This window comes from Pleurodeles waltl, chromosome 6, assembly GCF_031143425.1.
Source record: "Pleurodeles waltl isolate 20211129_DDA chromosome 6, aPleWal1.hap1.20221129, whole genome shotgun sequence".
Classification (NCBI taxonomy): Eukaryota; Metazoa; Chordata; class Amphibia; order Caudata; family Salamandridae; genus Pleurodeles; species Pleurodeles waltl.
In genome coordinates, this window is record NC_090445.1 from 286,348,915 (window position 1) to 286,363,130 (window position 14,216).

Here is a 14,216-nt window from a genome sequence, read left to right on the forward strand (position 1 = left end):
CACCTGCTTTATACATACCCAACGTGTAGGGTCCACACAAGGCGACATATATCCCCAGCTTATAGCGTAGAGAGAGGAACCAGACAGGGGTGTCCACTATCGCTGCTGCTGTTTGCACTAGCCCTGGAACCCCTAGCATGCTGGGCCGGGAGGAGTGGATATTTAGGGGTTTGGAAATAGACAGAAGAGAGCACTGTATGGGATTATATGCAGACAACATGCTCCTTTTCCTCCAGAATGCCTGAAGAGACATCCTGGGAGTACGGAATATGTTGCAGCAGTATGGAGCCCTCCCTGGACTCCAGGTGAACTGGAGCAGATCCAGCCTCTTTCCCATTCAGGCAGATGGTGAGCCCCCAGCTGAGCTGGAGTCTTTGCCCTGGCATCCTCGCTCCATTACTTACCTATGAGTTCACACATATCACAACACAAATGACTTACTGGGAGGCAACTTGGGAAAAGCCATAAGAGGCCTGAAAACAAGCATAGCATTTTGGTCTGTGCTGCTGCTCTCAGTGACAGGGAGAGTTGCCTTACTTAAAATGGTGGCACTTCTGAGATTACTATATTGCTTCACAACACTACCCCTCTGGATACCAACAGTATAATTTACAGAAATAGATAAGATAATAATGGGATTCATATGGGGCAAGGGCTGCAGGCTTGTTCCTCTGGCAGTTCTACAAAGACCAACAACTGAGGGAGGAGTTGCGGTCCCGGAGTTTGAGGCTTTCTACTTAGCTGCTCATTTGCAATGGCTGACACAGTGGGCGATGGGGCGGCGGACGCCAGGGGCACCAATCCCTATACTGACCCCAAACATCAAGGCGCTCAGTAGGGCAATACTACGGCTCCCAGACAAAGGTAGAGAACCTAACCCTGAGTTTGAAGTCCTACAGAAGTGCTGGGCACAACACCTTTGAAAGATGAACAGGAAAACTCCGTACTCCCCAGATTTACCAATGGAGTTCTCAGATGAACTTCCGCATGGGGGGTTTTGGAGGGGGCTGCAGGCATGGGTGGAAGCAGGAGCAACAGAAGTGAGAGTGCTTTATGTCATTGGAATGCTCCTCTCTTTTGAAGATTTTAGGTAACAAAATGACTTGCCTAGGGGCCTTTTCCTACTACATAAAGCAGTAACATACGCCATTTAGAGGCACTGGCAAAGGGGAGTAGAAGAACCAAACCAATCCATCAGCTGCCAAATACCTGGTGATAGCATCAGGAAAGTATAAGCAGAAACCTGCATGTACAAGAGGTTACACACAGAACTAATGAAACCGCTTGAAAGCCTGAAATCTAAATGGGAGGCAGACCTAGGCAAGACAAATGGGGACAAGGACTGGGAGAATATCCAATATAACGCAACAAAAGCCACAAGAAATGGCAGGTTTAAATTGATACATTTTTATATATTGCACAGAGCCTATTTTACACCCGAAAAACTCAATAGAATATATCACATACAAACAGCTCAATTCAGTCGCTGCAATGAACTACACGCCACATTCTTTCACATGCTCTGGGAATGTCCTCGGCTGAGAGGGTACTGGGAGAGCATTGCGCACACCCCATTGACAGTCCTAGATAAAGAGGTCCCTTGCTCAGCAAGCCAATGCCTCCTGAGCTGGTTCCCACACACGTCGAAAAACAAGATCACCAACAGCTTCCAAGACCTAACGTATGTAATAGGAAAAAGAGAAATAACTAGAAACTGGAAAAGCAAGCGGGGCCCGAGTATAGATACATGGAAGTCAGAATTCACCAAATGGGTGGGATACGAATCTGAGATTAGACTTAGAGAGGCTGCACCTCATTAGAAGGAACACGGCCATGGGAGGCCTTAATGGATGCCCTCAATGATTAAGCATAATAAGAGGCGATTTCTCCCGCAAGGATAGAACAGCAAAAGACCCAAAGTGGCGAGACCATGGGGATCGACATAAATGAATAAGAGCATCCCTCCGTAGCTACCTGGACCTTGGCCCCGATAATAAAGCAGTCACACACACTGACTAGTGGCAATACCTGAGCCTTATTGACCAACCATACATGTAAAACCAGAGAAAAGCGGTGATGTGAACGGGATGCACCCACTAGGGGGGGGGGAGTTTTGAAAGTTAATGAAATGTCATATTAATAGAAAGAGCGTGCCAAACAAAGAATCAAACAGGACACTGAGATATACAATAAGACAAATTGAAACAAGACACTAACAATAGAATAAAGAGGATACTACCCAATTCAGTAGAGGCTTCTGGTGCAAGACAGAGCACTGTTCTAATGTTGTATGCATGTATGAATAAGAAATGCAATAAAACTCTGTTAAAAAAATAAAAATGAGAAGACCCCTCAAGGACTCAAAGTTCAAACATAAAAATCTTCACCAGGCAAAGGAATCAAAAGTTCCAGCCAGCGAGGGGCCATACTTTTGTATGACATTATAATTTCTCCCATTCTGAGTTTGCCAGCCAAAAACCAAGGCTCGTCCTACGGCTATCAGACCTCTTAGAGACCTTCTCAGCTGCAGCCTGCTGTCTTGCCCCACTGAAGATTGTGAGTTTCCTTTTTTAGGTCAAGCCTAGGCAGCGTGCATCCGCTGTTTCGAAGACCTGTTCTGGATAAAGGGCTTTTGCTCCTGCCTGCTACTTAACATAGGTTACCTGAAGCGTCACTCTTCCTTGCTGCCTCTTAACAAGTTTGCAAAGTCAATACCTCACTTCCATTCTTGGCAGAGGTGCACTGGTCAAGTAGGTGTCCTCACACATTCAATTGTTTATTTGTACTTTTCAGGAACTCTTTTTTTAAATTCCTTTCTGTCTTGGCTAATTGTCCATTTTCATTTGCACAGCTGCTCTTCTTGTCTTTGGAATTTCTGCATGGAACACCATGAATTTGTTCCAATTTTATTATGTGTGCTTACAAAGTGAGCACAACTACAGCTGTGAACGGGCTGGTGTATAAAGTCTTAATTCATTAACATTTAAAATGAGAGTGCTTGTTTAAAGTGGAGTTTTCAACTGTGAGTTCACCAATAGCTACTGTGCTGTATGTAATGTTCGGTCACTAGTGAATTGTTTATACTTTATAAGAAAAAGCCTTAGGAACAACATTACTTTTCACTCTATTGAAAATATGGACATCATGGATATGCAAATATTGTCGATGAAGTCATGGCAACATGCTCCAGTTCATATTGAAAGGGAAACTTCTACTCTCGCAAGACCTAGAGATAGGACTATGACAGAGGTGAAGATAAGAGCACTTCAATATGGTGGCCATTTTGGAAAGGCGTTGGTTGTGTGAACAATGGAAGAATTACTAATAAGGGGCTTCACAGTATCGGTTTTGAAGTAGTCGGATTTATGTTCTGCGTGTGTAATTTACTGCGAGGCACAGGTTGTTCATTTTGATTGGTTAGTTTATTCGTTTTCTTTGGCAATATTGTAGAATGTGCTGTATTCTGTAGCGAGGCACACCATGTCCGTTTATAAATGGTCTAAAGTACACTTTGTGGTACCTTTTTATAAAGGTATTTTGCAAGTCACCAGGCAGTTTCATGACTTTATAGAGGAACAATGCCAAAAGTTACGGTGCTTTATAAGCTCATAGAACTCCGAGGTGAATGAAATATGCTTTTATGGTACAACATAGTACAAAGAACTGTATTCACAAAGAACTCTATTCCATATAGAATACTGGCTCACACTGAGTGTGGTTACGAGCCAAGCAAGTTCTTCCTTTGTGTAGTAAACTAAAGGGCTGCAAACAATAAATAAACTCCCATAAACTGCCCCCTTCTGCCTATCACGGTTCGTTTCAAGAAAACGGTTTAAAGGGACTGAAAAGCAAGCTCTCGTTTTCATTGTTTAAACGGATGTAATTCTGCTTCGATGCCTGCCTTTCACACTGTCTCCTGGCAGCATTCAATGTGTGGTTATTTATACCGTCATTTGTGTTGTTCTTTTGACACCTCCAGAACACGTAAATGCGATCTAAATCCGTTTTGACAGAGCGTGTACTGTAACGAAGTAGAGCAAAGGTTATGCTGGAAATTTAATGCATCTTCCGGGATATGATCGCCAAGATATTAGAGTAGAGTAATAGAAAAATAGCCTGTTTCGTTATGCAATTTACAGCTGTGGGTAATTTGTACTGCGGTGACAGAAACCATTGTTGCAAACCTACAACCGTCTGTATCTTTTTGGTCGTCTTTGGCCATTCAGCTTCATTAAAGCTATTCTATTTCCTAAACCCTGGCAGAAGGGGCATGCACTGTTTATGTCCATGCCCCAACCCTGGCATTTATAAAATTCCAAAGTTGATCTCATTGTTCAGGTGTTATTTTTATCACTGGCTGCCTTGGTATCTGCTTAATGAGTGCTAGTTGGCATGCTAGAATCTGGAAATGCTTAAGATCTCAACAAAAAATGCAGTAGGGGAGGAAAGCAAGTGGGGAGCGTCATTTCTCTTCGGCCTTTCAAGTTACGAATGTATAGATAGATGTTTTTGAGATATTCTGCTGCTTAAAAGATGAAAAGAAACTAAAGATACAGCATCTGCCTTTCATTCGTAGGCCTTGATCACATTGGCCAGTGTTACACAAACAGTAAAGGTACTGTGTCATTTTTGCAGTGTTAGTGTCCGACATACAGGGCCTAATACTTAAAACTATTTGAACACCTAAGCCACTTACCCCCACAAACAGCCTGATTTGTAAGCACAAACCCACCTTTGCAATCCAGAAAACCTGACTTCACACTGGTAGGATGCTCTAGAAGGTCAGAGCAGTGCTGGAGAACAGGCTTCTGATGGGTGTGGGTGCCAGGAGCCTGGGTATTCGTTTTTTTTTTAGGGTGGAGTGCGCAAGCACTCTGGCCTGTTGTATTCTCTCTGCGGGCTTTCAACCATGCACGCTCATTCTTTGTTGTGCTTATCTTAAATGCTTCATTTTTATTGGTGCATTTTGTGAAATGTCCCTTCTTTGTGTGTTGAGTTGCCTCCCAGGCGATTTCACTAAGTGAACATTTTTGTTGGCCATCACACTACGTCATGCTTTCGCCTGTGTGTGACAGCCAACAGCTCTTGCGCTCACGCTCATGGCGGATGTGGCACTTTGAATCGGCATGCTTCTGTCAACTGTTTTACTTTTCATTTTCAATTTATGCGGCAAGAAAAGTCCTTGTAGGAATTTACAGTGCTAATAGCTCTAACTGGAGCAAACGCGAAACCTATTGCATTGCAAATGCTTGTTGTGACTATGGGATAGATTTACAATAAACATTTTGCATTGGGTTAGCATCACAAATGTAATGCTAACCAGCACAAAATGTTTTTTACTCGAGTTATGCACCGGAAAGTACTCTAAAAGGAACGCAGAGCAGCGCAAAGCACTGCTTTGTGTTACTTAGCGCCAAGGTGGCCTTACATGGGTGGTTTAATCACCCATGCCTTTTGACACAAAGCCCCATCTACCAACAAAAGTAGACAGTGGTTTGCACCAATGGTTACCACCTCTTAAAAGCAGGAGTTAAAAGAAGAAATGTTTTCATTACACTCTTCCAATTTTGTATGCATGCTGCACTGTGCAGCACACATACAACATGGGAAACGTTTTTAAGTGTGTATAAACATAGTATTTTGTACTGGCAGTGTACTCTTCCAGTACAAAACCTATGCTAGGCTCACCCTAGCACTATGGTGCTAAGGTGTGTGAGTAGTGCTTGGCAGCTAAAATCAGTGCCTGCACTAGGGAGAGGGGAGGAGAGAGCCATATCTCTGTAGATAAGGTGGTCTCCTGCTCCGTCCCTGTCATACAATGCGGCAGTGCATTTTTTTATGATGCTGCACTGCGCTGCATGGTTATTTGGCAAATCTGGGATTAAGTCTCAGGTTAAATCCTTGGATCAAATTGAACATGATGGTGTTGTTGGCCTCAAATTGTGTCTAAGAACCAGTCTACCACGACCAGTTGACAGTGGTTGGGGATTAATGCTTTTTGCTGCTACTTTTGTTGGTGTAATTTCATTTACTAACATGTATTCTATTTTTCTAAATTGGTTGGGATTTTGCTAGCATTGTGTTTTGAGTTTATTAATGTTTTGGTGCTGCATAAATACTTTACACATTGCCTCTAAGTTAATCATGTCTCCTCTGTGCCACAGCTGCCAAGTGGTTAAGCCAAACCTTATTTAGTGACTTTAGTGGTATTCCCAGACAAAGATTGTAATAATTACTTGAGGTGGGTAGTTACCACCTCAACTAATATTCCCTTTTCCTACAGTCTTCATCCAGCTGGTGGCTTTGGACATGCAGATGATGAATTGGTGTTGGGGGTGTCATCTAAAAGTGAGAGGATGAGCTTGGTGTCATCAGTAAATGAGATGATACTGAATTTTTGGGTTTGGATGATGTTGGCAAGTGGAGAACAGCGTTATGCTGAGTGATGATCCTTGGGTACTCTACAGATTAGGTTGATGGCAGCAGAGGTGTATAGTACTAGGCTGACCGACTGGCTGTGTCTAAAGAGGAAGGAGCCAATCCATCAGAGAGCCAATCCTCATATGCCGGCTTTTTGGAGGGGTTGGATGAGTATGGAATGGGACACAGAGTTGAAAGCAGCTGAGGGGTCGAGTAAGATGAGTGTTGTGGTGTCTCCTCTGTCCATGATCAGGCTGATGTTATCAGTTGTGGCAATAAGGGTGTTCACAGTGCTGTTGGACCTGAATCCGGCTTGAGAGGGGTCAAGGAGGTGGTTTTTGCTGAGGTGGTCTGCCAGGTATTTGTTGATAAATTATTCCATGATTTTGGCAGTGTAGGGAAGCAAGGAGATTGTTCAGTAGTTTGCCAAAGTCTTTGGGTGTGCTGAGGGTTTCTTCAGAATAGGTAGTATGGTGGTGTGTTTCAAAATGGCTGTGGTGAGGGAACTGATGAGTTTCAAGGTGAGTGAGACAAATATGGGGTCAACTTCTTCAAAGATGTGTATATATTCTATGAGGCTCCAGAGTAAATGAAGCACATAATTGATGTGGTTACTGTCATGGTGATTGTGAATCGGCAAATCATTGCAGTTTATGAGGTGTTGATCTCTCAGCGTTAGAGGGTAGCAAGAGTGAATGGTTGGGGTCTAATTGCAGAGCGAAGTTGTTGTAAATGTTGCTGAATTGTTTGCTGAGGTGTTGGGAGAGTTGGGTCCAGAGGCCCTGTGTTGGGCTGATGGTCGTGAATCTGGCCTTGGGGAGGTGAATTTTTCACTATGGCAAAGGTTTCTTTGGCATTGGTGGAGTAGGTTTTGATTTGTTCAGCCAGTGCTGATATTTTGTAGAATTTAAGTTGCTAATGGAAGAATCAGAGGGCTGACCTGTTGCTTTTGTCATTTTCATTGTGGGTTTGTCTTCATCATGGTTCAAGTTGCTTGCAGTGGCATTTGATAAGTAAGTCTCAGTTCCTCTGTGTACCAGCTCAGTTTTGGTCTGGTCCTTGGGGTGGTGATGGTCTTGACGAGGACCGAGATACATCTGCACTGACATTGCTGATGGAACATGAGAGGTTGTTGTGGTGTTGTGAGCGGTGGATTTGGAACTCTGTAGTCCATGCTTCTTCGGGGATCCTGTTCCAGTTGCAGCGAGTGGTTTTGTAGTGCTCGGTTTCACATTTACAGGGGATGATCAGGTCAAAGCGTGCAAGGGAGTTGTCAGTCCAGGTGAGGGCAGTAAGTTTGTCTACCAAGATGTAGAGAAAGATGGTGAAGAAAGGGTCAAGAAGATGTTGGTGGTGTGGGTGGCCTTTTTCACTTCTTTGGGTAAGCCATAGTGTGTTCATGTCCTCCAGGAAAGTGTTGGTGTCTGTATGGTCTTCCTTATGGAATTTGAGGCTGCCAATTAGGATGAAGGAGCTGGAGTTCGGCACCAGGGGGACGAGGATGTCTGAGATTGAGTTGCTGAAGTTGCTCCGGGCAGTCGGTAGAGGAGGGCTCCTCTCAGGGTGGTGTTCCTGCAGATGTGTATGTTTAAGGAGGTGTTCAAGGCGGTAGCTTGAGTTTGTGGATATGACAGATCAGTGGATGTTTTCTTTCATATACTAGGTAGTCTTCCTACAAGTTAGCAGGTTCTGTTCTGTCTCACAATCTTGAAGTGTGGGGGAGGAGCGAAGTATTGCCACTGTGATGTCGGGGCTTGATGTTGGGGTCAGCCAGGTTTTGGTCAGGAAGAGGAGACCCAGGGAGACATTGTGCAGAAGGTCCCAGATTTCATGTTGCCGTGTCTGACGAATGTGCGGGTGCAGAGAAGAAAGCAGGTCAAAATGGGGTATATGTTGTGCAAGGGGGTGTTGCTCAAGGTTTGGTTGTGAGTGTTTGGTGGGGGCTGGGGCAGTTTCAGTGGTGCACAGGAGAAGCAACAGGTGGTACAGGAGAACATACCTTCTGTGTTGGCAGGAAAAGCGTGGGCGCAGCATGTTGAGGGTTGTCCATTGTTCAGTGCATGGATGTCAGTTTCTGGGTAGCATGTGGGGCTGTAATGGGTTGGAGAGAACCAGGATTTCTTTTGCTGGGCACATTCAGGGCTCGGATAGACATATATGACCTCTCTATGCATCCTCCGCGCTCCAGCTCCCACTTAAGTAGGTTAGGGAGGAGATTTAAGGGGCGGTGTGCGGGCTGGGAGTGGCAGGAGCGAGGGGTCAGAAAGCAGTAAGTGTACAGTACGGCGAGGGGAAGGGTGAGAAGGCTCCAGAGAGGGGAAAGGGTGCAGAAAAAGGAGGAAAGAGGATACTTGGGGTCACAAAGGATACAGTGAGGAAGAGATGGAAAACGAGTCAAACGGGCAAAGGAAAGAAAGGGGCAAAAATGCGTGAAACAACCGGCAAGAAAGAATGTAAGAGGGAGTGTGAATTTGACAGAGACTGAAACAGGAAGGAGAAGACCAGGGCCCAAGAGGGAGCAAAAAGGCAAAAGCTGAGGAAAGAAAAAAGAGTGACAGTGCAAGAGTGAAATTAGATAATGGCAGCATTTAAAGAGTCAGAAGAAGACAATGACGAGAAGGCAAAAAGCAAAAGACGAGAAAAGTTCAGAAGTGGGATCAAAGTGAGAGTGAAAATGGACTGAAAAGCAAGAGTAAAAGTGAAGCGCAAGGCAAAGAAGAGAGAGAGAGATCGAGGCTGGGAGCGTCAGGGGGAATGCTGCGATGGAGCGATGTCTGAGGGGCCACGCCTGGTCGGAGCACCTTCTTAATTAGTTTTGCGTTAATCCTCAGTGTGAGCCAAGAAAAAAAAGGGGGAGTGTCCAAAACTATGATTAAACATATAAATTAATTCTCATAGGATAGTTTACACTCAGATGCAGAGAAAAACGGCATAAACGGAATTGCATGAAGCTACTAAGGGCCAGATGTAGCAAAGGGTTTTACCCATTCTGTGTCTATGGGAAAATGTGTTTGTACATATGGCCCTAAAAGTGGTAGAATTTAGCTGTCTCTGGTCCGTTGGTCTGAAGGTATGCTGTGATTGGCCCATATAAAAAGATTTCTGAGTTTAGTTATACACCAGATGAATTTCAGTGGGTTTTCGTGTTATAAATGTTAGTTCTTATGTCATTTCAACGGCTAACTAGATACTACCTGCTAATTTAATACAAAGTTGAATAATAGCCTCACTTGTGGTAACAGTGGAAGCGAACAGCTGTCTTCATTGCCTGTCTGCGCGCTATTAGTAGTCCGCGCGTAGCTTCTCTTTGCTGCTCACCCAAAGCTGGTAAATGTTCTATTATTGGTCCCATCTGGAGAACTAAATTAAGAGGTTGCCGGGAAGAATAAGTTGTTTGTGTATTGATTGGGAGGTTAGACTGAAATTGTGATCTGGAACACAGGTTTTAGCTATTTTCGTAGAGATATTTGGAGCCTGGCCTGACAATTAGATGGCGGATTTTCTAAGGAAGAGGCATGGGGCGAGGCGGTGCCCTTGTACTGCAAGCACATTTATCCTAGCCATTCTCTATGGTGTTCGACCTTGTGTTGAGTGATGACTCCTTGATTTTGAGGAACATTTGAATACTATGGCATATAAATTAAAGCTAATCCCTAAATTAATTTGCTTTACTTACTGTTATCCGAATAGCTAGCATACTTAAGTGGGGTCTATTGTAAAAACAGGTGGTGAGGATTTCGAACACAAGGATGGCACCTGTCTGAATACCTCCACTGCCCTGGTGCCCATTTACTTGTCTTGTGCGTTTGTTTCCTTCCCCTTCTCTTGACAGAACGCAGTCTGTGTCTTGTTCCACTTAAATGCTGGTTCTGCCACTGTAGACAGCCATATAGATTTGCTTCTAATAATGCACCCATCATGTGATTATATCGAGATACGAATATTGATGGGCCTGTAGCACAGCTGTTCACCAATTTCAGTTTGACATGTTATTTTTTAACTAGGAAGGATGCAAGCTGAGTAAGATTTGCACATGTTCACACATTTTGAGCAGTCACAGTAAGGAAAAGGCTCCCTGGAGATGAATCACTTGCAGAATCGATGTAGGTTTTTTATTCATATTTTTAGAGAGATGAAACATTGGTCGTTAGTATATATTTTTGCAAAAAATATATTTCCAGTGTCTCATATTGTTTTGGGTATCATACATGTAGTAGGAAGGAATGTTTTGATCTGTATTTCTTAGGAATGAAAAGATAACAAATGAAATAAACAATGATAACCGAATAGCGTACACTTACTGGTGTAAGTAATTGAATCTCTTACATGATTTATACTTTATTCTCATTCGATTATTGAAGAACATCATCGTCTCATAGATAATTATAGATAGATGTTTTTAATCTATCTATAATTCCTTATTAACTTGAGTTTTGACTGCGTATTGAAAGTTAATATGGTTTTGTCAATTGTTTGTCTGTGCAGATAAGATAGCTTTTGTATACTGTATACGAAGGAGGTGGTCTTAGCTAAATTTAGTCAAATCAAAAGTAATGTCTAGTTTTCTTTAGTAATATTTGTGTTCCGATAGACGTCAGCATTGAGAAGGATAGAAACAATCCTCTCTGGGGAGTTTTTTGTAGCATTGTTGTTGTTTGGACTTTCCACAAATAGCAGGCATTTTGTTCAATTTTTGGATAGCCTCATTGCCCACAGCTTCCCTAGTTCTGTCGCACCCTGCTGCCTGAGGTGATAAAACAGCATATCAATAAAGTGGGTGTGAATGAAGCAGGGGAAAAGTGATTATTGTATTTATGGAACTGAAGAATGCTTAAATTGGCCAGGTATGGTGAAAGCTTGTAAAGGTAGAGAGTGGGTGGGGCATCAGAGGTTTGATGCAGCAAGGGCTTGGGAAAAAGTAGGTAGAGAAGCTGAGGGATAAAATGCAAAGAAGAGATGAAACATGTATCACAGGATAATGATCTTTCTTCTTATCCGCTGCACAGCCACCAGCTGACTAAATCTCTCTCTAGTCACCTTTGAGTTATTTATTGCTACCAACCAACACTTTCTTACATGCAGGTATCCTCCTAAAATCCTGCTGTGAGATCTTAGTGCTTCATCTACCTTACTTTTGATTACTCTGGTTTTCATTTTTTTCAGCTTTCTGTGAGATCCTCTACAATTTTCGTATCTTTTGTCAAAAATATAATCAATCTGTAAGCTTGCTGTTATATATCATTGCTAATTGCTCATGACCAAATCACACCAATGGCTTACAGGTTTTCCTTTAGGTTACTGCACAAATCCTGGTAAATATCCCTAGCTCCCTTCCAATATACAGTGCACTCACCTTATCAACGACTAGTAGCATGGGAACAGCTATAAAAACGACAATGAGAATGGTCTGTATCATGATGATCGCATCCTTCAGTGTATTCTTAGTTTTTATGTTATCTCCGGTGCCAAAACCTGCAAGAAGATGATCAGTGCATCATTGAGCATTCCAAATTCAATTTAATTTTAACATATATATATATATATATATATATATATATATATATATATATATATATATATATATATATATATATATACATATATATATATACACAAAGGTGCACCATTTAGTATGTGATTGCTACTGCAGTGTTATATTTTACACAGTTTAATAATTTTCTAGCCCAGGAAGGAAGAGGGATTAACAGCTCCATTAAGAAGAATACGGCAAGAAATGCTCCTCAGCCCAACTCATTATGCACTATCTAAAAGAAAAAGAACTGGTGATGGTTCAACTCAACATCAAGCAGATTTTAACTAATCCTATTGGATAAGTTAGAAATGGTGGGTTTCGTGTTAGAAAATGCGTTTTGACATCAGACGAAGTCATATGGAATAAATGCATTGTGAAATTGGTTGTATTTGTCTTATGTTGAATGTTTGTGTTTTTAATACCTAGGCATGTGTCCCTTGGTTATTCTGCTTGAAACAGATAGATTTCAATAACCAAATATGCTTATACACAAATTAATCTAGTAGAAACTATTTGTAATTCAAACATTACAGTTTCAGAAATGGCAATGTAACACTCTTCAATGACCTAACATGAACAAATATTCTGTCCACTGCTCTTACACCGCACTCAGTAATGCCTTATCACCTCCGGCAATGTCACCCTCTTCCATGCCCAAACATGAACAAATATCTCTTTTAATCCACTGCTCTCACATTGCACTCAGTAATGCCTTATGCCTTCTGACAATGTAATCCTCTTCCATGCCCAAACACGAACAAATATCTCTTCCAGTCCACTGATGTCACACCACCCTCAGCAATGTCTTATCGCATGTGCTACTGTGTCTCAACATCTGCTGTGTATCTCTTCCTCTCACCTTCAATGTCCTGTTGTCTCATTTCATGCATACACATGCCCTGTCATCTCTCTATCCTTGCTGCCTGTCAACTGTGCCTTCCCTGCCATATTTTCCCACCACCTACCATATCCATTGTTGCGTCTCCCCATTCATATTTTTGTGAACCTAATCAATGAAATACTTCAAAATCAACTTGTGAGTTTGCTTGCCTCCCCCCCATCCCATCCACCTCTGGTTCAGGGCTTTATTGGCTGCCTCTTTCACCTCAAAAATACGACATTACAACTAACAATGTCATTTGTGCTGCTGGGACAGGAGTCATGCCACCCACTGTTGTGAGTGCCACATGTGTGCTGCTCATTTATGACCCCTCAACCCCATCACCAGCACAGCCACACCCATTCCACAAGGCCACCTCAAAAACCATGACAGTATGGCCATCTGAGAATTCCAGGATCCACCTATTCAAAAATCTACCCCAAGATTTGAGTATCCTGCAGTCTTAAAAAGCCACACCCAGGGCAAGGCCAGGTGCTTGAGGTCTTTCTTTGTTGATGAAAGAAAACTCTGCATGGGCTCTGTTTTCCACCTATGTTCCTCTAATTAGGTTCTGCTCTTCACATGTGTTTCCGGCTCTCCAGCTGAGACATTTTTGCAAGACACTAAGTTAATTTTAGGTGCTTCTTGCTTGTGTGAAATTTTTTAACTTCTTCTGCAGTTCATCCTTTGAACTCTTCAAAGGATATCCTTGGGCCTCGTTGTCCTCTTCTAGCCCTGTTTTCAGATGCTTCAGGTTGATGATTAGCTAGGGAAAGTTGAATGTATTTGTTTGGATTATGAAAATACTGTTGTATTCCTGAACTACTGCTTGTGCCCACATAGTGGAACTCAGCCTTGCTGTCTAAGGTATGTTATAACAATTGTCTCTTGGAGCTTCACAGATTTATTATTTACAAATCCTGAGTGAACCTTTGTTTCTTTTCAATGCCTCAAGTTGTGGAGCTTTAGGAGCTGGGACATTGGAACAGAACCAGTAGTATGACGATACCCATGGCTCTAGCAAGATAAAGATGCTGTGCCATTGATAGGTTGGTTGTTTACTATAATATACTTTTTACTACAGGGAATGTTTTTTTTTTTTGGTTTGTGTAGAAAGTTATCATTCAAGTGAAATTCATGTATAAGAAAAAACTGCATACAATTGAAACTGACAGACTGCAGAATACCGGAGACAGCCTCCATTTGACGAGACTAGTTGTGTGATTGTAACCCAGTGACATCTTTTGTGTGCATTCTCTCATATTACCCTTGCCCTTGACCCTCTTTGCTCTCTGTATTGAGTGCAGCATTGGATGTGTGCAGCACCTGTAGAAGGTAACTCGCGGGTTCCATGTTATTCCTGCAGCAACCTTTGGATCTGCA

The 14,216-nt window shown here is 42.5% G+C and overlaps 1 protein-coding gene across 2 annotated transcripts in view; it reads right to left on the reverse strand.

Moving 5' to 3' along the window:
• CD79B (CD79b molecule) overlaps positions 1 to 14,216 on the reverse strand; it is a 207,663-nt gene that overhangs the window by 33,079 nt on the left and 160,368 nt on the right. For both annotated transcript variants that reach the window (XM_069238084.1, XM_069238083.1), the window contains exon 4: positions 11,774 to 11,892. In XM_069238084.1, the coding sequence (XP_069094185.1) occupies positions 11,774 to 11,892 (119 nt within the window). The remainder of the gene's footprint in view (positions 1 to 11,773; positions 11,893 to 14,216) is intronic.